Below are 26,850 nucleotides of genomic sequence, written 5' to 3'. Positions count from 1 at the left end.
TAAGAAATGTTAAAAAAAGTGGGTGGAAGAAAGTTAGTGGAATAGGAGTCCCACTTGTATATATTAGTTTTAAATGATATGTGAGTAGAATGAGTTAGTGGAATGTGGGGTCTCTTTACCATTTATAGTAATTATGAACCGGGACTCTTATTCGTGGACGGACCAAAATGAAAAAACGGGACTCTTATTCGTGGACGGAGGGAGTACCTAGTTTTAGATTTTTTTGTAAAGGCTCTAAAGTTTAAGATCTCATCACTTTATGCTTCTGAACTATGGAGACTGTATTTTCTTTTTGTTAAATTCTATCACTATATGCTTATGTGTGATGAAATAATTAAGGGAAACACAAAAGGGCTTCTGCTGTTACCTTTTTCAAAAGACAGTGTATATTCTATCACTTTTCTTCTTCTTGCTTGTAGGTGTATATGTGTTGGTGAGATTTTGTTGAAAGTGATGAGTGTTGAGTCATAAAAGTTGGTATTTTATATACCTCCTAATCTTGCAAGTGGTGCTATAAAAGGGGTGGAGCATTAAATGTTACTGACAAAGTTCATGTTATTCCCTTAGACAATTATCCTTCTGTCAGGTGAAAAACTTTTATCCTATGGTTGGAGAGGTTAGAGAAAGCTTAGAAGGATTAGGGGACATCGATTATTGGCAGACTCATTAAATGCTCATTAAATGCTCTCTGACAGATTTGTCTCTCATCAAACTTCAGGCGTAAGAAAAATATATGTACACATCCTTAGCCGCCCAAATAGATTACGCATATTTATCATTGATTTTGATTAGTTTATTAATATGTTATTCTCATTATTAGAAATTTTATACTCCCTCCGTCCCAATAAATATGAAACATTTGTTTTTTGGCACATGATTTTATGTAGTGTTGTTTTGTAAGTTAAAGAAGAGAGAGTAAAGTAAGAGAGAGAGAAAAGTAGAGATAAAGTTATTTCTATTTTAAGAAACGTTTCATTTTTAATGGGACAACCCAAAAAGGAAAACGTTTCATTTCTAGTGGGATAGAGGGAGTACTATAATTTATTATTGTATTTTAGTTTACTCATGGTAACCCCACAACGTCTATTGCACGTCTCTACTAAGATCTCAAATATTAATTCTTTTAACATCAAGGAGGCGATCTGCTATTATTAAAATAAACACTAATTCACAAACATTTATAGTTAAGCTATTATTAATACCAACAATAGAAGATAGTAGCCTTGGTTGTCACATTCTACCCCCCTTAAAATAAATTTCGTCCCGAAATTTGGTAGTCTTTCTAGACAAATAGTTCGGGGTATTGCTCCCTCATTTTCTCTTTAATTCCTAGGTTGCCTCCTCTTGTCCGTGGTGGCCCCACAAAACCTTTAATGTTGAAATTGATTTATTTCTTAGTTGTTGCACCTTTCGATCTAGGATCGTTTTTGGTTTCTCTTCGTAGCTTAAGTCTGGTTTCAGGGTTATCTCCTCATGGCGAATTACGTGTTTCGGGTCGAATACATACTTTCAAAGCTGAGAGACGTGGAACACATTGTGCACGTTTCCAAAGCTTGGTGGCAATGCTAACCGATGTGCCACTGGGCCCATTTCCTCAAGAATTTCGTAGGGTCCAATGAATAGTGGTTTTAGCTTTCCCTCTCGGCTTTCTCTCTAAATTTGCTGTTTGTGAATGATGGGAATGAGTATACCGTGGATATCATGAGGCAGAATCGGAGCAGGAAGTGGAGTGTAATCAAGCAGGAGATGGAGCGCAATGGCTGATTTGTAAAGAGAGATTGGCGTTGGATACTTTGGCTCCAAGAAATATTTTAGTTATTTGGGTTTTTCAATAGTGGGCTCCAAACTGAAGTACCTTCTTTTAATTGAGCCCACGTTGGCTTTATGTTAAGCCCACTATGATTTTAGAAATAAATCTTTTTATTTACATTATGCTTTATTTCTTAGATTTAAATTCCTTTCACAAATTTTGACAGTCAAGACTTTAGTGTTATGCTAAAACTAAACAGATATTATGATTACTCTTTATCGATCTTAAGCGTTCAGTACTCTTTTAATCGGTGAAAAGAAATGAAGTTAAAATAAAACTTTTCGGCTACCCATTTGACGTCCTTTCGAGTTCAACTAAAAAGATAGGAAAAGTTGGGGTGTTACAAAAAGATTATTGGATGTTTTAAAATAGAAAAAATGAATAAAGTAAGATAGGAATAAAGTAAGAAAAAAGAAATATAATTGAATATTTTAATTATTTCTTAAAGGGTTATTTGCAATGTAAATACATGAACTTTCATAGTTTTATGATATTTCCCCAAACTTTATTTTATGAATACAAATACATAAACTTTAAAGTTTTCTAGTTTTTCTCCAAATTAAAACTTAGTTTGCAAATTAAAGTTTATGTGGAAATTGTAATTTTGATTTAAATAACTAAAAAATAATAAAAAAGAATCCATGTAATAATCTTCTTTACTCCACCTCTGTCCCCTTTTTCTTCTCTTCGTTTCTCCTCTCTTTCTTAATGGCTTCAGTGAACTTTCTCTTCCATATTTTAGCACACCGTATGGGTTTAAGATTGGGCAAATCAAATTTAGCAAAACTTTCACCTTATATATTGCAATCTGTTTCTATTAATACTTTTCTTTTTTTTTTTTCTCAAATCTAATTTTGAATATAATAACGAATACATGTATAATGAGATGTATTTAAAAAATAACTAAAATTAAAATACTAATATTCTTTCGATCACATGCTGTCATGTCTGTCTTCCACGTGGCATGTTAATGCACATAGCAATATTAGTAAGCAATAAAATTAATGGATTGCATGGACGATTTCCACAGATCGCATAAAAAAACTGTTTGCATTAAATACAATTTATTTTCATCATATAATAACACATAAAATTGTAAGATTTCGACACTAACAAACAACAACATTTCAGCCTTCATAACTAACACCAAAATACTAACATTTCAGCCTACGCAAGAAACGACAAATAACAAACAAATTTGAAAAGATTTCAAATAATTAAATCCAATGAAATGAAATAATATACAAATTTTACACAAGCATGTATGAAGTTATCTCTTTCATTTTGGCTTCCATCTTTCTTCATCTCCCTTGCTTTCATGCATACCACAACTACTTTCAACTCTGAGAGTGTTGTGATTTGGTTTCGGGAAGGAACTTCATGAGAGCTTTTACAACTATGTGCATGTCCACACGATGATCTTGTTCAAATAGAAGGCACAGTGCAGCAACTCGACTCGTCTGTTTTAAATAGATCATCATCATCTCATCATCATAATCATGAAATCAAATTCAAGAGACTTATCTATTAGCCAAACTAGTTATCAATCTACCTTTTCAACTTCCTTTGGAGGGCAGTCTCCTTTTAATCTAGCAACCACAACCTCGTGTACCTTGCCTGAACAGAGCTGTGGTAATGCATGGTATCATATTACTTTCAAAGTTATCAAACACATAAACATGAAACAAAGACACGTTGATAGACAAGTTGCTGCATACCCATGTATGAATGTGGCTCATCGGATGCCTTTTGGGATCAATTGTCAAGAGCTCAAGGAGAATCACACCAAAGCTAAAAACATTACTTTTTTGAGTGCACTGAGGCCATCTACAATTCAAAATAGCACCTATTACTACAAATTCAAACTCATCATTAAATAAAACTACAGAAATAAACCTACTCTGGAGCATCATAACAACTCTTGACAATAGGATGATACTCAACCCAAGTTATCTTTGCAGTTTCATCGTCAAAAAGAAAAACATTGCTGGATCTTAAGTCACGATGAATCAAATGTTTTTCATGAATGTAGCATAATTCTTGCAATCCCAACAGCAATATTGATTCTTTGGTTCCAAGATAAGCCATCCATATCTCCTTCTCCTAGTCGATAGAGTAAACATGTTACGTGTATATATATAAGTACTACACTTGAGGAAGCTAGAAAAATGCATGTTATGGAAACCCCATGCAAGAAAGGATTTGTCTTCAAACTCGTTGTTTTGAATACTATTTCACCAGATAATAATTTTTTTTAAAAAAATAACAAACCACGAAGAATATCATGTAGGGACCTTCGTGCGGAAAACCCATACACCAACAACTGCCGGCCACCATTCAAACAATAACCAATTGGGTTAACCACATTTTCATGTTGCAGACTAGATACTGTTGAGACATACAATACCATGTGTTAAACATACATTATGTGTAAAAAATTACTAATAGTTAATGGTGTTTTTACCTGATTGATGAATGAAATATGAACCAAACATATTGTCTAGAATGAAAAGTTAATACACTTAAAATGTATAGGACCAAATAGTATTTTTATGCAAATGATAGGACCAATTTTGGACTTTAAAACACAGTTGAACGTTAATTTTTTGATAAACTATTAAATATGAACTAAAATATACCCCTATGTCCCAACGAAACTAACCCACTTTCTTTTGCCCTAACCAAAATCATCTATTATTAAAAAAATACATTCATCTCTATTTTATTTTTGTCTTAGCTTTATTCTCTAGAGTACAAAATATCACAACGTTTATTAGAGACCGAGAGACCAGCTTTGGAGGGAGGGTCAAACCCTATGGGGCCCGCGGGTTAGTAGGTATTGGGCTTTTTAGACTTAGGCCATCGCCAATTAGTTCTCACATATGTGCCTTCCAAAATACATACTTTTGTGTTTTTTGCAATTTTTTATTGTTGTACACAGATTAATTAATTAAAAGACATACTCCCTCCGTCCCAACTTAATTGTAACACTTCACTTTTACCATAAATGATAAATAGGTCTCACATTCCACTAACTCACACTACTCACATTTTATTATAATACTAATACTAATATAAAAAAATGGGTTTCACATTCCACTAATTTTTTCAACCAACTTTTCTTTACATTTTTTACTACCCGTGTTCACTCCAATAGTGACAATTAAGTTGGGATGAAGGGAGTATATAAGATGTCTAGAGCTCTATTTTTGTACTTTCCGCAAGATACACAATATGTCGAATATTATACCTAAATGGCAAAATATATACCAAGTTGAAAGGAAGAGGATGAGATCGAATATATTGAGGAAGACTAAGCATTTTCCAATTAGATGAGAAATTATGCTTCTTTCACTTCATAAGCCTCTGAGCTTAAAAAATGGCATTCATAAAACTTATAAATTAACAATATAATCATGTAGCTGCTTTGGAATTGAATTTCAGAAGTTGAGGATCGATTTCCCAAACATCAGTACCATCATTGGGTATTGTCAGTTGATCACATTTTTTCTCTATTTGTTGATGTTCATTGAGATGAGGCAAAGACTCTAGATTTTGGCATCAACTCTCATTATATCACATTCCACTTAAATTTCTTGAGCTTTATACTATTATGAGGACAAAAGCAAAAAAGTAGTATAACATAACAGACATGCAGATAGGAAGTAAATTGCAATACAAATAAGCCAACAAATAGGCAGAATTGATTAGTACACACATTTGATCAGTACCAACAACCAACAATCCTAAATAAGTATAACAAGGCACAGCTTAGCAGAATCTTACCTCAGTCTTTAAAACTTCTTTTTCAAGTTGATCAACCTCCTGATAAGTAGAATGAACCAGAGGTCATAGGCTCTTCATTCCTAAAGCTAGAAAACTTGAAGAAAGGTAGCCATGAAGTCGAAGAACATGAACGTAAATTATCTGGAATGAACGCAAATCATCAAGCAATCAAATGCGATAAACACTTTGTATGTTATCCTACTCCAACTTTGACATCTACGATTAGTTTGGCATTGTCATCGGTTCTCCTTTGCATACCCATAAATGCACACACCATACAGAGTCAACAGAACATCATAAATACCATAAAAGCAAAAGTAGCAATTAACTAGAAATGGAAATATAAGAGTTGTTAAACTAAGCTATAGAGTTTTAAGTGGAAATAATACCAAGGAGTAAAAACTGAAAATTCAGATATCTTTGTTTGTGATACATTTTCTTATTAAATACTTCCTCCCAACCGCAGAACAGTAACCACGCACGCGGCAGATGTGAGCAGGTAGCGCGCTCTTCGGTAAGTAACTTTCTCTCAATCACAACCGGAAATCCCTTCATTGTTTAGCTTAGGCCCACAGATTGGCCAAATCTTCACTACTCCATGCGCTCCCACTCGAGCTTATCCAAAATCACCACACACCACAGAAGCATCTTTTCATGTAGATAAGTTCCATTTTATCTATTGAATTTGATCGAAAACACGTAACACAAAAAACCAGTTTGTGAATTAGAAGTGACTAAAATAGTAAAAAGCAAATGAGACACTTAATTGAAGACGGATGAAAAAAGGAAACGTGAAACACATAATTGTGGACGCATGAGTACATTGCTCTTGTAGTGAGCTTTCTACAACATGCAAACCAACATATTAAAACATAATCAAATATATTTTCCTACTCATTTATCAAATTGTTCCTAGTTTTTATAAAGCTTTGATTGTCTTTAGTATTTTCACGCAAATTAACTCACAAGAACAGTAATTTTATAAGCCTCAACAAAATCCAACAAATCAATATGCTTATATTTAAGAAACAACATGCTATTACTAATACAATTGATTTAAACCATACCTTGGTGTCTGACACCTTTTGCCCTCTCATTACTGTAGTATATTAATATAACATGTGAGCATTATAAATATTCAAAACATGTTACGTGATTTAAACCTCCCCCATTTTAGAGATCAAACTTTTATTCAAAGAATAACTAGTAGAACAAAAGCAGCCAACAGCCTAAAACACAAATCTGCAATGCAATTAATGTGGTTTTGTGCAAATTAAAGGCAGTAGGAAGTCTAACCCGTTAACCAAGTTGAGAGTCGATCGAGCTTGGAATTCAAAAAGGAGAGCACCAACAAATCATAAAGACAGATTCAGGTCTTAATTGCATGGCAGAATCGATGGCTAAGGGATGGCACTCAACTAACTCAATTGTAGTGGTGACCATTGAGGGATCACGCGTCCAATCGAATTGTTGTAATTTGTAGCAATGGCGTATGCTTAGGAGTTTGAGCCTTGGGAGACTTCCATGCTGAGCTATCAATCGCACCAAATCGGTGTCCTCAATTACAACTGTCTCAAGTTTCATAAAACTCCCTGATTCTATACTCCACTCGGGGCCTTGAAAGGCATATTGTTCTAACCTGAGGCAACTAAGATTTGGTAGCATTGAACCAATGTCATTCATATACTTCCATGGACACCCTAAGCCACTCAAACATAGCATTATCAAACTAGATGGGAACATTGATAGGGGAACCATAAACACACGCTTCATATCAGGATACATCACAGTATATGTAAGCTCTTCCAAATACTTGAGTTCCTCTGATATATAACCCAGGTTACTCAATGGGTTTTTATCATCATCTTCATCATAAGGCTGCAATTCTACCACAATTACTAATTTTATTAAATTTGGGATTCTCTTGAGAATTTCTCTTGTGCAACTCTTTTCACTCACACCTAAAAGACTGAAAAGTCTGTCAAATGCAGCAAAAGAAGAATCAGGGGTTGGTAGGTCTTTTCCCCATACCTCAATATGCTGTAGTTCTTGCATGTCCCATACTTCCACCGGCATACATGACAAAGCTCCACGTTTTTTAATGTTCCTATGATAATTAATAATCAAGTATCGAAGGTGAAAAAGGGTGGATATAGAAACTGGGATCTTTTTGTTGCAGGTTAGGCCAAGGTACTTTAGACAAATTAGTTTGAAAATTTCAAGTGGGAATTCATAAAATCGGACCCTTCCAGCTTCGAGTACCTTGAGCAACTTGAAATCCATTGCATGTATTGGCATCGCATATGGGTGGTTAGGACCAAGACAAAGGAGAGAACGTACATTGGATGCACAATCATTTTTTATTTTTTCACAGACTTCTTTGAAGGAAAATAAAGAGATGGAATGGGCACACAACCGACGTTGATCTTTCACATCATCATCATAGCTTTGTAAAACATGCAAAAACTTAATCCTAGTTGCTTCTTTCTTACAAAAGTGCTGCCAGCAAGAATGCACACGAAACATTTCCTTTGAAAACCACGAATCAAAGTTGAGATTGAATAGAACGAGGTGGTACCAGGATGCAAGGTGTGTCAGGCCATTGTATAAAACATTACAGAAAGATTTTATATCCATAAAATCATTCAGAATTCGATTACCAAAGGGCTTAAGAAACCCCTCAGATCTCAACATTTTAAAAATGATGTGTAGTTTAATATCAGTATATGGAGGGTGAGCTCCCAAATAGAGAAATAACATCTTCAAATCTTGAGGTAAGTAGACATAGCTTGGGAAAAGTACCTCAGTTATTTTTGATCGTATGCATCCACAAATACTGAATTACGTTGTTTTTCAGCTACCTCGGTCCAATTTTTTGTGGTTGTCTCTTCTTTAGATAGGAGCTCTGCAACTGTGACTATCATAAGTGGAAGACCTTCACATTTTTTGGCAATCTTCTCTCCTAGTTTATCAAGATGAGGAGGGAAACCCTCTTCACCGAACACCTTCTCGCCAAGTAATTTTTTACTTTCTTCTTCATTCAGCAAGCGTAGTGGGTAGTCAATTTCACATTCTTTAAATTTTTTCCGGCTTGTAAGCAAGATTGTGACATTCTTTTCTGGCAAGTTATCCACTAATTGTGTATCCCATTTCCATACATCATCCAACACAATAAGACATTTCTTATCCTTCAACCTCTCTTGCAAGAGTCCAGGTAATTTCTCATGGCCATCGTCGTCTTCTTGGGTAAGCATTTGGCCGCAAGTGGTGGGATCCACTTGAGCTAGAATGCATCGTAAGGTTTCATGGAATTCACATTTTCTGCCCACTTTGACCCATGCTCGAAGCTCGAAATGACTCTTAATTGATGGATCGTCAAATAATTTCTTAGCAAATGTTATTTTTCCAACTCCTGCCATCCCAATAACCGGTAACCACCAACTCCTGTCATCTTCTGCACAAAGATCATCCCTGAACTCTTCAAATTCTTTGGATGATCCAACCATGTATGAGTCGATTCCACCAAAATCAATTCTTGAGGAAAGAGGTTGGCCGTCTTCTTCGGGCATATTGAGTAGTTCAATATCGAACTCCGCTTCCATCACGGCCACCTTCTCCACAAAGCAATCAACACTCTGTCGAAGACTCTGCAGATCTACCGAGAAAGACAAGTGACCTTCGAGTTGTGGAAGAATCTGTTCATACACAAGAGATTTTAGTAAATCTTCGAATTCCCATGCTGCTTCTTTGATTCGGTCCTCCAAAGCATTCACCTTTGTCCGGATCTTGCTGTACCCAGTCTTATCCAATCTTAGCACAACTTTCTGCAACCGAACCATGGCCTCGTAAGCGGGTTGTAAGATTTGTGGAGAGGGAGGAACAAGTGAAATGCGAGACGATTTTAGAATAGTCTGAATGGTACTCTTGAGAGAAATCGCAGCACCGTAAGCCGCCATGACTTGCTTGAATGCCCAAGGAAAGGAGGAGTTGGCAACGGCAGTAGGATTTCTGTATAAGTGAAAATGGTAATCACGTGTAGTGTAGTGTATCGATTAACGATACCACGATGCACGCCCATATACTCCGCTCAGTCACTCAATTCAATGTTTGAACTTTGTTGGAATTTTGACAGTGTGTCGGAATTCTCTGTTATTTTATATGGAGGCATAACCGTAGAACTGTAAAATCGACGTTAGTATATAAGATTTATTATATATATTGTTAACTTAACACTTAATTGCTAATTACAATTAAATAATAGTCATTAGATGTTCAAATCAAGGTCTAAATCATTAGTCTCGTAATGTCAATACAATAAAAAAAAACGTCAATTTACAACAAATTAGTTATAACTAACTTTTGAAAAATATCCCATTACTTTAAAACGTATATAACTTTTTCGATTTAATTTATGCTTTCGTACAGCATTTATCAAATTAAAGATAATTTCATAAGGATTTTAATGAATCTCACTTGTGTATGTTTTGATGTCAAAATTTGAAAAAAAATTCAAAATTTTTTAATTTTTTCGTACAGCAACAATGTCAACATAATATACAAAATATGTCAATATAATACATGTAGAATATCAATATAAACAATGTGTTAATAATTCTCAAAGCATTGTATTGATATTTTCGAAACACTATATTGACATTTTCATCCAAAACTCTAATCTGGTACTCCCTCCGTCCCAAGACATTAGAGCCCTTTCTTTTGAGCACAAGAATTTAGGAGATAGTGTAAAGTGGTATAAATGGAGTTGGTAGTAAAGTAAATTTTTATCATAAATAGAAATGGTTCAAATATGTTGGGACACCCCAAAAAGGAATAAGGGTCTAATATCTTAGAACGGAGGGAGTAGTTTTTTTTATCTTTTTCAATTTAATAATAAAAATGAAAATCACAGGTGGCAAATTTTAGACCACAAGATTTCTAAAATCCTATACTCTTAAATTAGTTATAATTATCAATTAAATGATGAGTTAGCAATTGATCACTCTGCAATAAAAGTGTCATCTATTTATTTTTCTCTTAATTTTGTTTTATTCATTTATCACAAAGTTTATCTAAGAGACCCATATTCACATACAAGTCCATCTACTAAATAGGGCTTCTCGTGGATCGAACCAAGAGACCAGGTTTGGAGGGCGGGTCAAACTCTATGGGGCCACTGGTCGGGTTTGTAGGTAATGGGCTTTTAGACTTAGGCCAGCGTTACAATTGGCCAATTAGTTCTCACATATGTGTCTTCCAAAATACGTACTTTTATTCTTCGTAATTTTTTATTTTGGTACACAGGTTATTTAATTACTCCCTCTGTCCTCCATAATTTGTCACCATTTGACCCGACACGAGTTTTAAAAAATGTAATAAATAATGAGTTGAAAAAGTTAGTAGTATCTGGCTCCTACTTTTATATATTAGTTTTAGGGACGGACGGAAAACTACAAATTTTCAGGGACAGGGGAGTAGAAGCCATTTATAATGATGCCTAGAGCTCTATTTTTGTACTTTCCACAATATACTCTACATGTTGAAGAATCATACTTAAATATATACCAAGTTGAGAAGGAAGAGGATAAGATCGAATATATTGAGGAAGATTAAGCATTTTCCAATTGGATTAGATATTATACTTGTTTCACTTTACAAGTATTTATAAATGAAATATATCTGGACAACAAAGCACCAAAATCTACACAATAGATCGAATTATTATGGAAGTTCACTTCAATCACTGTACAATAACAAACTTCAACTTTGTAGCATTTTTTAATCTCAATTTAATTTTATGTAATTGTGAATGATTGGTTATAACTAATTAAATTAATTTCAGAATACATTTTACTGTTTTGTTTTTATTAATTAATGTGTGGTGGAAATTAATGTGATTCGGTATTATTACTTGACCCACGTAAATTAATAATAATTTGAGATTTGACTAATTAATATTCCATCACTAATACTAAGTTAAAAATCAAGAATAATCTTAACATACCAAGTTTATATGATGTTTTATTCTGTTAAGTTGTTGGATATTTTTTAGATGCCTTTAGATATTTCATTATCTTCATTATTGGAAAGGCCCCAAAATCCGAATAATATACTACTCCCTCCGTCCCGCTTTAGCAGTCCCCTTGACTTTTCAGCCCTCTTTTTGTAAAAATGATAAAAAAATAGTTAAAGTGGAGAAATGATAAAGTAGGAGAGACAACAATGTAGATAAGACTCTTCTCTAAATTATTCTCTCTCTTAATTTACTATTTCTCCTCTTTAACTATTTTTTATCATTTTTACAAAAAAAGAGCAGAAAAGTCAATGGGACTGCTTAGGGCTGGCAAATCGTGCGAATTGGGTCGTTATCGGGTCAACCCGATAACTACCCAACCCAATAAGGCCAAACCCGAACCCAACCTGTTAATGAAACCCCAAACCCGAACACGAACCCAACCCGCCACCTTCAAACCCGGACACGACCTGGACACGACCCGAACACGATAACGACACGAACCACTTTGGGTTGACCCGACACAATAAGAACACGATATCGACCTGGACACGATAAGAACACGATATCGACCTGAACACGATACCGACACGAACCACTTTAAGTTGACCCGACACGATAACAACACGACAACAACCTAAGCACGATAACAACACGATTACATATTGCTTCAAAAAATGATCAAGACTTTAAAAAGGCATATAGCATGAAGATATTCCATTTTAAACAACAAAACTCCAACAAAATCCAAAAAAACCCAACAAAATACATAACTTTTGTTCCAAAACCCAACAAAAAAATTTGGAACAAGATAAAAGAACTAAAGAAGTAAAAAGAACAAAACAAAAAAGAGTGAAAATACTAATAATTAAATTAAATATTAAATCAAAATAAAAATAATATAATAGTCATAAATTATATTGTAAAATTATTTATTGATTAGTTTTGCTAGTACATAATATCTGAATTAACGTTTTGTATCTATAAGTATAAACTTATTTTTCATAAATTTATTCAAATTATCCTTTTATTCTAAACACTAATTGATTTAGTTTTATTTTTCACTTGGATCTCTCACGTACATTGTATTTTATTTCATTTCTTTCGACTACTTTAATTATTGTAATTTGAAATATAATTTGAAGCTTGTAATTTCAAATATTTTCTATATATTATAACACATGAAGAAATATGCAAAGTAGGGTCATTACATGGTCATTTAATATTATTATCCAAAATTGCATGAATGAAGACATAATTATATATTTTGAGTATATTAACTAATATACTTGAAGTGTCACACGCCTAGACGTTGATAGCAACAACCTTCTATCGCCGAACTAGCTCCTATATATCATTTGATGCACTATAATATATAACAGATTATTAATATATCAATTTATATATAGCAGTCATATAATTAAAGGATATGTTACAACTTACATGTTGGGTTCCACATGTTATCATCATACCATCTCTATTATGATATTATTACGCACTATGAAAATAATTATAAAAGTAATATTAAAATAATATAGTAAATGAAATATTGAAAATATTGTGATTTATCATATAGTAATACTAATAATTTTTCATGATCTTATCAATTTATGGAGCAAGTGCTATACATTTGAATGTTGTATTACTATTATATGTGTTGAGTCCAAAAATGTCTCATCATTGAATGACCCATATTATAATGTTAATAATTTTAGATAGAATAATCAACCAATATGTATAATATTATTTTCAAAATTAAAAGTTATAAATTAATGAAAAAATATCAATGGTTTCAAAAATAATATGAGAGAATTTTCTAACAAAAAAGTGTTTTCCTAATTTATACTTTGTAAAAAAAAGCAATTTATTTATCTTTATATCATTGTGATAGTTTAAATAAATTGAATAAAAAATTATTCCATTATTATTCCATTAAAATATTATGGATGGTTATTCTCTCTAAAATTTTATCTTTTAATAAGGGTCTTGGTACATATTGTACAACAATACAAATGAAAAATGAAAAATTATAAATAAGGTAAAAATTAGTCATAAAAATATGTAATTAATGATGCTATCTAATCAAAATAAATTAATATTATCCTTTTTAAAATTTGAAGGGCATTTTGTGTATACAATTTTTGCAAATTTATCTTTACTCAAAATAAAAATAATAATATTAATTTTTAACGGGTTACCGACCCGACCTGCATCCAACCCGCATCCGACCCGATTTTTTCGTGTTCTTAGTGGGTCGACCCAATAATGACCCGCATCCAATAAGACTTGATCAAAAAACCCAATAATTTCGTGTCGAATTATCGTGTCGTGTCAAAAATTGCCAGCCCTAAGACTGCTAAAGCGGGACGGAGGGAGTAGTAAATAGTAAAAATTTCAAGCTTACAGAATATTACCATATAATCATGTAGCTACTATGGACTTGAATTTCTGAAGTTGAGGATCGTTCCCAGACATCAGTACCAACAACCAACAATCCTAAATAAGTATACAAGGCAGAGTAGAGTGTAGAAGAATCTTACCTCAGTCTTTAAAACTTCTTTTTCAAGTTGATCAACCTCCTGATAAGTAGAATGAACCAGAGGTCATAGGCTCTTCATTCCTCAAAAGTAGAAAACTTGAAGAAAGGTAGCAATGAAGTCTGAGAACATGAACGTTAATTATCTGGAATGAACGCAAATCATCAAGCAATCAAATGCGATAAACACTTAGTCTGATATCCTACTCTAACTTTGACATCTACGGTTAGTTTGGCATTGCCATCGGTCCTTGTTTCGACCTTAAATGAAACAACAAGTTCAAACATGGCAATAAAATACGAACGAACTAAAATATGCAGAAACTAAGTTAAGAACAACAAAAAACAACCAACTAAACCTATAATTTCACAAGAAATAAATGAACCTTACTTGAACTGAGAGGAGTAAATTCTACGGAATTCTTTGTTCACTAACAAACAAATCATTTGCATACCCTTAAACGCAAACACCATAGGGAATCAACAAAACATCATAAATACCATAAAATCTGGAATAGAAAATGGAAACAAAGTTCAACAAAAGCAAAAGTAGCAATTAACTAGAAATGGAAATGCAAGAGTTATTAAACTATGCTAGAGAGTTTTAAGTGGAAATAAAACTAAGGAGTGAAAACTAAAAATTCAGATATCTTTGTTTGTGATACATTTTCTCTCGGTAACAGTACAGTACCCACGCGCGCGCCACATGTAGCGCGCTCTTCAGTAAGTAACTTTCTCTCAGTCACAACTGGAAATCTCTTCATTGTTTAGCTTAGGCCCACAGATTGACAAATCTTCACTACTTCATGTGCTCCCACTCGAGCTTACCCAAAATCACCACAGATCCCTGCCACAAAAGCATCTTTTCATGTAGATAAGTTCCATTTTATCTATTGAATTTGATTGAAAACACATGACACAAATAAGCCTATCACTCATTGTATTGTATATCAACCAGTTTGTGAATTAGAAGTGACTGAACTCCTACATAGCTAATGTAAACACCTAGCTAGTTTTATAATGAAATATGAGTGAGGCGAGTTAATGAAATGTGTGGTCCATTAACAAAAGTAGTAAAAAGCAAATGAGACACTTAATTATAGATGGACGAAAAAAGGAAACGCGAGACACATTGATGCAGTAGAATATATGACTTGGTGGCTAAGAAAGTTATATTTTGGATTTTATTTATTTCCTAGTTAGTTAGATTAGTAGATGGAAAATATTAATTGTTTTCCTTCTACAAATTAGGTTTTTCTTTTTGCTTATTTTCTTTATAGTTATTTTTGCTTATTATCTTTTTAGTTATTTCCTTTCCATATATTTAGGATTTTTCTTTGCCTATATAAAGGCTTCGTTGTTGATCTTAAAAGACAGACTTTTGATTATATATTTTGACATTGAGTTTTATACTCTCAAGTTCTCAATAAATTTGATTTCTTTATTACCAGTTCAGTCATTCTCGTACGTTCCTTCGTTCATTTGCATCACACATAAGTTTGGACGTAGGGAGTACATTGCTCTTTGTGGTGAGGTTTCTACAACATGCAAACCAACATATTGAAATATAATCAAATATATTTTACTACTCATTTATCAAATTGTTTCCCAATTTCTATGAAGCTTTATCACGACTGTCTTCAGTATTTTTTACGCAAATTAACTCACAACAGTGTCCGTTACAGTAATTTATTGAGAACTTGAGAGATCAAACTTTCATTCAAGGAATGACTAGTAAGAAGAAAAAGCAGCCAACCACCCAAAACACACATTTGCAATAAAATATAACCAAAACTCATTCAAGCACAAGCATTTTAGTTAGGAAAGAAGTGAATTCATGTGATTTTGTGCAAATTAAAGGGAGTAGGAAGCCTAACCTGTTAACCAAGTTGAGAGTTGAGCTAGGACTTCTTGTATCAAAAAGAAGAGTAAGAACGAATTTTAAAGACAGATCCAGGCTTTAATTGCATAGCATAATCGACGGCTAGGGGATGGCACTCAACTAACTCAATTGTAGAGGTGACCATTGAGGGATCACGCGTCCAATCGTATTGTTGTAATTTTTAGCAATGGCGTATGCTTAGGAGGCGAAGCCTTGCTAGACTTCCATGTTGAGGTCTCAATCGCACCAAATCGGTGTCCTCAATTATAACTGTCTCAAGTTTCAAAAAACTCCTTGATTCTATATTCCACTCGGGGCCTCGAAAGGCATAGCCATGTAAAGCGAGATGCATAAGATTTGGTAGCACCGAACCAATGCCATTCAAGTGCTTCCATGGACACCCTAAGCCACACAAATACAACTTTCTCAAACTTGATGGGAACATTGAAAGAGGAACCATAAACTCACGCTTAATATCATGATACTTCACATTATATGAAATCATTTCCAGATACGTTCCTCTGGTATATAATCCAAGTTACTCAATGTGTTTCTATCATCATCTTCGTCAGAAGGCTGCAATTCTACCAGAATACCTAATATCTTTAAATTGGGGATTCTCTTGAGAATTTCTCTTGTGCAACTCTTTTCACTCACACCAAAAAGACCGAGAAGTCTATCCAATGCAGCAGCAGAAGAATCAGGGGTCTGTAGGTCTTTTCCCCACACCTCAGCATACCGTAGTTCTTGCATGTCCCATACTTTCACCGACATACATGACAAAGCTCCAAGTTTCTTAATGTTCATATGTTGATGGATAATCAAGAATCGAAGGTAAAAATGTTGGATATAGAAACTGGGATCTCTTTGTTGTAGGTTAGGGAAAGGTACTTTAGACAAATCAGCTTGAAAATTTCTGGGAAATGACAAAATCGGACACTTGCAGCATCCAATACCTTGAGCAACTTGAAATCCATTGCATGTATTAGCATTGTAAATTTGTGGTAAGGACTAAGACAAAGCAGAGAACGTACATTGGATGCACAATCCATTTTTATTTTTTCACACACTTCTTTGAAGGAAAATAACGAGATGCAATGGGCACACAACTGATACGTTCGGATTTTGCACTATTTTAAGGCCATTATTTGGTCCGTTTTTTTATGTCAAAGTCACTCTACACGTCTATTATTTGCATATTTTGTATATTTTGGTATTTTGACGTGTTTTGTGAGAAACGTGCATAATTGAGCCGAGAAAGGGAGCCAAAAAGCAGAATCTGGAAATGGAAATTTGGAGTAAAACGCCGACCGGCGACCGCCACGGATGTGTGCGGCGACCGCCGGCGCCCGGCGGGCAGATCAATGCAGTGGTCCGCCACGGAAAAATACGCTTGGAAAAGAAGTCTCGTCCGGCGACAGCCGCAAGTCGTGCGGCGGTCCGCCGCCGAGGGAACGGACTCTCTGGAGTCCAACGCGGCGACCGCCGGCCAAGGTGCGGCAGCCCGCCGGAGAAAGGCGGCGAATCCGAGAAGCCCTAGATTTGCGCCTAGATTTACCATATTTTGGAGATCTTTTCCTTCTACAACAAGGATTGGCTTTCCCCTATAAATAAGACCTCAAGCTTCATAAAAAAGAGAGAGCTTCTACTTGCAAAATACTTCATAGAGATCAAGAGCATAGAGTACTTCACTTGTGCAAGGAGTTGGAGAATGATTTCAAGAACATCAAGAACGACAAGGATTCAACCTACGGGTTTTATTTGCTTTAGTTTTATGTTCAAATTGTCTTCCCTTCAATCTATGTTTTTAGCTTATTCAATTATGTGTAACTAAACTCATAGGATTCTAGGGATGTGTTAGTAACGACTTTGGTTATACAAATTCCTTTTTCTATTTAATATCCCTTTTGTTTTTACTTTGTTTCTTCCCTAATTAATCTTGATGTTGCATGATTGAGTGACACAATTGTTGTATGATTTAATATAACTTGCTTCATAACTGTGACAGAGTCTAGCGAGTTAGATCCACTTAGTAGACGCTACAGTTAGCTTCCCTTAAAACGACACTGTAAATTGAGAGTGAGGAATTTTCAAGGGTCTTAGGAGCTTTTTGGAGTTATGTGTTAGGATTGACAACCCTAACTTTGTAATCAACGTTTATATCGAATGAGCATAAGCTAGGTGACTCGTCCTTTCAAAGTATGAACTGTGCTAGGGTATTGTAGTTGAATTTTGTATAACCATAACTGTGAACGCACATCCCTGGGATTCCCTTATTTCTATCGCTTATCTCCGTGTTTTTTTTGCAATTAGTTGTTATATGCTTTTTATTATTTTCAGTTTTCAAAAGTTTTCCAAAACCTTTTCATTTTTCGAGATAGTAATTGAGTGTTAGTAGAGGATAGACACTCTGTGTTTGTCTTTCCCATGTTCGATATCCGGTCCTAACCTTTAGCTATACTATATATACTCTGTATACTTGCAGGTTTATTTAGTGCTAATAAAAAGTGCATCAACAACCGACGTTGATCTTTCACAACATCATCGTAGCTTTATAAAACATGCAAAAACTTAATCCTAGTGGCTTCTTTCTTACAAAAGTGCTGCCAGCAAGAATGCACACGAAACATTTTCTTTGAAAACCTAGAATCTACGGCGTAATTGAATTGGACGAGGTAGTATCGGAAAGAAAGGTGTGTCGTATATTCGTGCAAAACTTTCTCAAAAGTTTTTTTATCCAAAACTTGTTTACCAAAAGGTTCAAGAAACCCCTCAGTAGTCAACATGTTAAAGATTATGTATGGTTTAAGATCAGTATATGGACGGTGAGCTCCCAAATAGAGAAATTACATCTTCAAATTTTGAGGTAAGTAAAGTACCTCTGTGATCTGATCATAGGCATCCACGAATAGTGAATTATGTTGTTTTTCAGTTACCTCAGTCCAATATTTTGTGGTTGTTTCTTCTTTAGATAGGAGCTGTGCAACTGTGACTATCATAAGTGGAAGACCTTCACATTTTTCGGCAATCTTCTCTCCTAGTTCATCAAGGTGAGGAGGAAAACCATCTTCACCGAACACCTTCTTGCCAAGTAATTTCTTACTTTCTTCATCATTCAACAAGCAAAGTGTACACCCATATACACATTCTTCTATATATTGCCTACTTGTTAGCAAGATTCGGACATTATCTTGTGGCAATTTATCCATAATTCGCACATCCCATTTCCATACCTCATCCAACACAATGAAACATTTCTTATCCTTCAACCTCTCTTCCAAGAGTCCAACTAATTTATTATCATTGTCTTCATCTCCTTGGGAAAGCATTTGGTCGGGATCACTTGAGCTAGAATGCATCATAATGTTTCTTTAGATTCACATTTTCTGCCCACTTTAACCCATGCTCGAAGCCCAAAATGACTCTTAAGTGATGGATCGTCAAATAACATCTTAGCTAATGTTGTCTTTCCAACTCCGGCCATCCCTGAAATTGTGTAGCAATTCTCTTCAATTTCTCCAAGAAGAAAATCCCTTATGTCTTCAAATTCTTTGGATAATCCAACTATGTTTGAGTCGATTCCATGAAAATCAATTCTTGAGGAAAGAGGTTGGCCTTCTTCTTCAGGCATATTCAGCAGTTCAGTTTGAAGTCCGCCTCCATGACCGAAACCCTCTCCACAAAGCAATCAACACTCTGTATGATACTCAGCAGATCTACCGAGAAAGAGAAGTGATCTCTCTTACCTTCGAGTTGTGGAAGAATGTGCTCATACACATGAGATTCGAGTAAATCTTCGAATTCCCATATGGCCTCTTTGATTCGGTCGTCCAAAGCATTCACCTCTGTCCTGATCTTGCTGTAGCTAGTCTCCTCCAATTTTAGGAGAACTGTCTGCAAGCAACACATAGCATAATAGACGGATTGTAAGATCAGTGGAGAGGGAGGAACCAGACAGACAAATGCGAGATGATTCCAGAAGACTCAGTATGGTACTCTTGAGCGAAACTGCAGCTCCATAAGCAGCCATCAACCAACTGAATTATCAAGTATAAGAGTTGTGGTTGCGAAGCCGAAGGAAAGGAGTTGGCTATGGAGGAATTTTGGTTTGTTATACAGAAATTGGTAATCACGTGTAGTGTAGTGTAGTGTAGTGTATCGATTAACGATACCACGATACACGCCCCATATACTCCGGTCAATAACTCAATTCAATAGTTAAACTTTATTGGAATTCAAACGAGAGGTAAGGTAAGATTGGACAAACGAATTTATTATTCCCTCCGTCTTATTATAACGAGGTGCTTCTTTTCATTATAATTTTTAAGAAAATGATAGGAGTATTTATAAAATTAAGTGGAAAGAAAAAATATGGAAAAAAAGAAAAAAATAAGAGAAATATAGAGAAAATGAAGTATGAAAGAAAGAGTAAAATAAGAGAAAAGTAAAATAAAATAAAACAAGAACTGGAAATGATGTTCTTTTTGCTAAAATAGAAAATTAATCAGTTATAATAGGACAAACTAAAAGAAAACTTAATTACTTGTGATGGAAGGAAGAAACATTTCATTTGTCTAGCTAATAGTTAAATAATAAAAATATAACCATAGATTCTCAATTATTGAAATAGACGGCCAGCATTGTCGGAAATAATATATAATTGAAAGAATGAATAAAATTGAGCCAAATAAAATGATACAAATATAAATTAAATTAGATAAATTGGGCTAATTTACATTGAAGTCTACGGGCCCCGTGTCTAACGGGCCTCGGGCCGGAATCATGCTTCGCGCATGTGCTTCCCGTCGGGCCTCGTGCCCTTCGGCGTCCAATCCCTTGGGCCTCCGGGCTCTCGGTGTCTCTCGTGGGCCTTCGGGCTCGCGTCCAATTCCTTGGGCCTCCGGGCCGTCGGTGTCTCTCTCGGGCCTCCGGGCTCGTGTTCTTCGTGCCTTCGGGTGCAAGAGTCGAAACATGGCTCCCAAAAAATCCTACGACACGGACACGCGGTGGTACGGGCCCACCATAGAACGCTGCCGACTAGGGTTTCTGGAGTAAGGGGCCCCTTCGGGGGTGGGCCTGTGCGACTATAAATATTGTTTACCCATGCTTTAGTTTTGGGTTGAGTTATTTCTCGCTAGTTGTCAATACCGCTAGTCTCCCTCACGCCTCCTTGCTCCGTTAGGGTTAGGGTTTCTTTAGCTTGACGGCGCCGCCCTGTTCTAGGGTTTCGCCGCCGCTGTTCATACCTTTTCTTTCCTCGAGTCTGCCTACGCGCTGTTCTCTTGGTTTCGTCTATCAAGAAATGCCCCCCTCCCCTCCTCTCGGCCGACAGGAGAGGGGAGGTTCTGCCCGTGCCCGTCCCTGCTCGCATCCGAACCCGACGCGGGTCATCCGGCAGCGGCCACACCGACGGGATTACACTGACGTAGAAGATAACCCGGGGCACACTCGATCTGACAAACCCTCACTCCGCCACCACCACGCGCGGTCTTGCGAACCGGCGACTGCCATTCAGCTGCGATTACGGTGAAATACTAAGGTAAGGCTGCGCCCTTTGGTTAAACGCTCCCTTCAGAGGATTCACCAGATCAAGGGAGGCCGGTTTCACTAGGGCTGCGCTTCTTAAAAGCCTAGTTCTTCTCTGCTTTTCGTTTTTATTTTCTCTTGTTTTATTATTGGTCCTTGCTGCTCTCTGCTTTAACTTGTCACTAGAATTCCTTCAACTTTGTGCACACATAGATTGGACAAAGGATTTTGGTGTAGTTTCTAGCAAGTTATTTTGAACTCCGCAAACCCAATTGGGAGGCATACACACTTTAACCATCTCTGCAAAGTTGGGGGTGCAGAGTACAATCTTCAAGCGCTCATTGAGTTGTTCAAGATCTCCCTTCAATCCACTGAGAATGGAGTTACACATCCCAAAACTGAGGATGAATTGATTACGGAGGTTGATGAGCAACTCCAACTCAAAAGTAGTTGTGCATGGAGGGTGGAATATCAGTCTACGCAGCCAGATTCAAGCCTTGCAGCGCGCACTTTAGTACCAGCCGAAGGTATCACTACTGAAACTTCGTCAATTTCACTAACACCGGACGATATTCTACCCATTAGGGTAGGGTGGGGTCCTTCTTTGTGTGGGAAATTTGCAGGGAGGTTTCCAGGAAAGCCCACAGTTTATAACTTGGTGCAACGATGGGGTGTCCCCACGAATGTGGCATACCATAGCAAGGGCTGGATATTGTTCGGATTTAGGTCCTATGCTGATTTAGAGAAGGTGCGCAACAAAGGACCGTACACTGTCTTTGGAGTGCCGCTCATTCTGGAGCCAACTCCAGCAAACTTTAACTTGGAAGACAATGTCAAACTCCAAATTCCAGTATGGATCCGTATACCTACCACTCACTCTATGGACGAGGTCTGTAGTGGAGAAAATAACATCCTCCATTGGAACTTCGGTTGCAGTTGACCAGACCACTATCCGGAGACGATCACTAGATGGCCCCAGAGTCCAAGTCCAGATCATACTTGATATGCAGAAGGACCTGCGAGACACCATCGAACTCTTTCTGCCTAATGGATCCTCTCTGCAACAGAGGATTGCCTTCGAGAACCTGCCTAAAATCTGCCACACATGTCATGTGTTTGGCCATGCCACCTTCGGCTGCCCTGGCCCAGCGGAAAGAGCAAAAATCAGGGAAGAGAATAGGAAACGAGAACTCTCCAGGCAGCGGCCAAATGCGAGGGACCCTAGTCGGGGTCGTGACACTACGGTTAGGCGCTCGGCGAATAGCAGGGCAACTCACGACACTGCGGTGGTCACTCATGGTGTATGGAAGCGAACGATGAAAAACCAGAATAATGCCTACAAGATAGATGTGCCCTCGTCAAGCCAGGACCCACTCATAAGGAAGCCAGACAACCGTGAGATGGATGGGCCAGTTCAATGCGGTAATGCACGTAGATGAGAGACGGGACATAAGGAAGCCAGACAACCGTGAGATGGATGGGCCAGTTCAAGCATGTGCCATACTTGGACTACAAGACGTGGCCTCCACTGGCTGCTCCTTCACATGGACGAATGGCCATATTTTTAGCAAAATTGACCGTGTAATGGTGAACCAGGAATGGCTTGATGCCTTCTGGTTTCCAGACGGACCACTCCCCTGCTGTAACTAAACTGTTCGCCGACTTTCAAGCCACACCTAAGCCCTTCAAATTCTTCAACTTCTGGATGGATCACACGGACTTTGTGAAGACATTGAGGGAGAATTGGAGGATACACGTGGTGGGCTTGAAACAGTATAGCCTTTTTTAGAGGTGTAAGGCTTTTAAGCAAGTCCTCAAGACCTTTAACTTCCGAGAATTCAGCAACATCACAGGCAGAGCAAAAGAAGCAACAAGAGAGCTCGAGGATCTTCAATTGCAAGCAGATGTGGATACCTCTAATCGGGTGCTCCAGGACCAGATCAAAGTTTGCAAAAAGAAGGCTGAATTTTTAGTCACTGCGGAGAAAAACTTCTTTAGCCAAAAGGCTGGCCTGAAGCATAGACTCTTAAGTAACCGTAACACGGCTTTCTTCCATGCCATGGTGCGCACGAATAACACAAGGAACACGATATCCTTTTTGTGTCGGCCAGATGAGTCTCTAATTGAAGATCAAGTGGACATTGCGGATAGCTTCGTGCACTTTTACAGAGGCCTCTTCGGGGTCCCTAAGCAAGCCGCCCCTATCTTGCCTGATGTGTTAGACAATGGCTACACTCTTGATGGAGAGGAAGCGAATAGGCTCATTATGCCCATTACTGATGAAGAGATCAAGGGAGCCCTTTTTGCAATCAAAGATGATAAAGCTCCGGGGCCGGACGGATACTCTTCAGCGTTCTTCAAGAGGAACTGGGTCGACTTGGGGCCGGACATTATTGAGGCAGTTTCGGAGTTCTTCGAGTCGGGTCACCTGCTTAAGAGCTTCAACGCAACAACCATTGTACTCATTCCGAAAACGGTAACCCAAAGGTTAGTGACTTTCGCCCTATTGCCTGCTGCAATGTTTTCTACAAAATAATAACCAAAATCCTTTCGAGGAGAATGGAAACTTTGTTGCCTAAGCTTGTCAGTCAGGCCCAATCTGCATTTGTCCCGGGACGCAACATCATGGATAATATCCACCTAGCCACGGAACTGATGAGACGATATGAAAGAGCTAGAACGGTCCCGCGATGCACGGTGAAGATTGACCTACGGAAGGCGTATGATACCGTTAACTGGGAATTTTTGGAGCATGTGCTACTAGGGCTAAACTTCCATCCCATATTCGTCGAGCGAGTGATGGAGTGTGTTACGTCTCCAACTTACTCGATCATGCTCAATGCCAGCGCGCATGGGTTCTTTCCAGGTAAACGGGGACTACGACAAGGTGACCCCATGTCCCCATCTCTCTTTATTCTTTGCATTGAATATTTCTCCCGTCTCCTTGACTTGCGCACGCATGGTGGAGGCTTTAACTTCCACCCGGGATGTGCAAGTCATGGCATTACTTACCTTGCTTTTGCAGACGATATTATGCGGTTTGGACGAGGGGACATTTACTCGATGCAGGTGCTCGCTGATGCAATAGAGGAGTTCTCGGCGTGCTCAGGCCTTGAGGTCAATCAAGCCAAAATCTAACCTGTTTTTTGCAGGGACAATGACCGATGATACTAAGGCACACATCACAAACATTTTTGGCTACTCAAGTGCAAAACTTCCAGTCAAATATTTGGGAATTCCCTTGGCGTCAAAGTTGCTTAAGACGGCAGACTATTCTGACCTTATAGACAAAATGACGTCGACAGTTAAAAAATGGAACGGGAAGTCTTTGTCTTATGCGGGCAGACTGGAGCTAATTAAATCTTGCTTGCAGGGGATCGAGGCATATTGGCTCCAGGCCTTCCCGATGCCGGACAATGTCGCGTCTCGGTTGGTAGCTATTGAGCGCAACTTCTTGTGGGGCTCCAAACAAGCGAAAGTGGCATGGAGCGTCATCTGTCTACCCACACATGAGGGTGGCTTGGGTATCCGAGACCTTGGAATGTGGAACACAACGCTGCATGCAAAAATCCTTTGGAAAGTGCACGCAAAGACGGATAGCTTGTGGATCAAATGGATTCATACCGAGATCATAAAGGACGTGGACTTTTGGGAGTGGCAACCGCATGTTAAGGAACATTCTACCCTTATCAAGCATATCTTTTCCATTAGAGACGAGATGATTGCCAGAAGCTCGCGGGAAGAGACGCAACAACTTTTAACCCAATGGAACGCAAGGGCGGACACTAAGGCCGCCTATGACTGGTTTCGGCCAAGGGAAGACCGACGGTTTTGGGCAAAATATATATGGCATAAGAGTATAACGCCGAAATACTCATTCATTGCGTGGTTGGCCTTGCGCGGAAGACTCTCTACCCGGGATCGGATTACATGGGAAGACATCGATGCCACCTGCAGCCTTTGTGCTAGGGATGATGAGAGTGCGGACCACCTTTTCTTTAGGTGCCGAGAAACCTGGAGTGTATGGGACAAGGTTCGGGACTGGATCGGGCTTAGAAGAAGGCCAACAACCATAAAAAGAGCGATTAAGTGGCTGGTGCGAGACGGAAGGCCCTCCCGGATACCCCAACTGGCGGGAAGTATCGCCCTCATGTCTACTATCTACTATATTTGGATCGCGCGGAACTCTGTTATCATGGAGGGGAAAACGTTTGATATAGCGCGTGTCTTATATCAAATCAAGACAACAGTGTATAGCATTTTGTATGCTAAGTTTCCTCATGATCAAGTCTTGCTCCATGTGCCTGACGTTACTCACACATAAGCTGAGGAGTTGGAAGTATCTGCCGTCTAGGCCGAACCTTATGGATCCACATAGTGCTATCTCGGGGTACTCTTTTTCCTTATCGGTGTCTTTTTTCCCGTTCGGGTCTTTGGCCCCGAAAGGTTTTAATGAGGCCCATTGCACATAGATAGTACTATGATAGTTGCTTAGTTGATTGGATCGCGGGCCCTGCCTGCTTGTTTCGTAGTGGGGCTCCCATGGCTTGTACGGGACCCCTCATCCACTTGGGTATGTCCAAGTTGTGTTTCTGTACATTCTTTTCTTGAAATGCATTTGATTAACTTATCAAAAAAAAGAAAATTATAGAACTCAAAATCCTATAACGGCTAGTAAGTAGTACTTCCTCCGTCCCATTGAAGATGACTCACTTTCTTTTTTAATTTGTCCCAACTAAGATGATCCATTACTTAAAATGGAAATACCTTTATCTCTACTTTATTCTTTCTTTCTTACTTTACTCTCTCCTCTCAACACACAAAATAAAATTGCATAAAATCCCGTGCCGCCCAAGAAATGGGTCATTTTCCTTGGGACGGAGGGAGTACCTCATAACAATTTCTTAGCATTAAATAATTAAACCAAATAATATTATAAAAATATAAATTGAATTAAATAGATTGAGCTAATTTACATTGAAGCTTACGAATCAACTTAACAGAATATCACTAATCAAAAACACGAATGGCAACGAATTTTAAAGATTGATTCAGGTCTTAATTGCCTGGCGAAATCCGCAGCTAAGGGATACTCCCTCCGTCCGCCATTAGGAGTCCCATTTATGAACGATACGTGTTTTAAAAAATATTATAAAAGTGGATGGAAATAAGTTAGTGGAATAGGGGTCACACATGTATATATTAGTTTTAAATAAAATGTGAGTGAAATGAGTTAATGGAAGGTATGGCCTATTACCATTTATGGTAAAAATGAACCAAGGCTCCTATTGGCGGACGGA

At 37.5% G+C, this 26,850-nt stretch overlaps 3 protein-coding genes and 1 pseudogene across 3 annotated transcripts; all 4 read right to left on the bottom strand.

Annotated features, from left to right (window-relative positions):
- Window positions 1-3,147: 3,147 nt before the first annotated feature.
- Window positions 3,148-3,898, bottom strand: LOC125200378 (pto-interacting protein 1-like). The gene is made up of 4 exons (XM_048098030.1): window positions 3,711-3,898; window positions 3,529-3,637; window positions 3,363-3,437; window positions 3,148-3,270 (listed from the first exon to the last, which is right to left on the bottom strand). Exons 1-4 carry the CDS (start codon window positions 3,896-3,898, stop codon window positions 3,148-3,150), a joined length of 495 nt encoding a protein of 164 aa, XP_047953987.1.
- Window positions 3,899-5,910: 2,012 nt separating this feature from the next.
- Window positions 5,911-9,558, bottom strand: LOC125202102 (putative late blight resistance protein homolog R1A-4). The gene is made up of 2 exons (XM_048100443.2): window positions 8,399-9,558; window positions 5,911-6,272 (listed from the first exon to the last, which is right to left on the bottom strand). The coding sequence occupies exon 1, from the start codon at window positions 9,550-9,552 to the stop codon at window positions 8,404-8,406; it is 1,149 nt and encodes a 382-aa protein (XP_047956400.1). The 5' UTR covers window positions 9,553-9,558; the 3' UTR covers window positions 5,911-6,272; window positions 8,399-8,403.
- On the bottom strand, window positions 6,268-8,402 carry LOC148932920 (putative late blight resistance protein homolog R1A-4). Its single transcript, XM_089064516.1, has one exon. It carries the CDS (start codon window positions 8,354-8,356, stop codon window positions 6,929-6,931), a length of 1,428 nt encoding a protein of 475 aa, XP_088920642.1. The 5' UTR covers window positions 8,357-8,402; the 3' UTR covers window positions 6,268-6,928.
- Window positions 9,559-16,058: 6,500 nt separating the features above from the next.
- LOC148932919 (uncharacterized) lies at window positions 16,059-16,798 on the bottom strand (annotated as a pseudogene).
- Window positions 16,799-26,850: the final 10,052 nt, after the last annotated feature.

The sequence above is a fragment of the Salvia hispanica genome, chromosome 2 (assembly GCF_029641045.1).
Source record: "Salvia hispanica isolate PSC_SH4W2 chromosome 2, Shi_PSC_v1, whole genome shotgun sequence".
Lineage (NCBI taxonomy): Eukaryota > Viridiplantae > Streptophyta > Magnoliopsida > Lamiales > Lamiaceae > Salvia > Salvia hispanica.
This window is presented reverse-complemented; position numbering and strand designations above follow the sequence as displayed.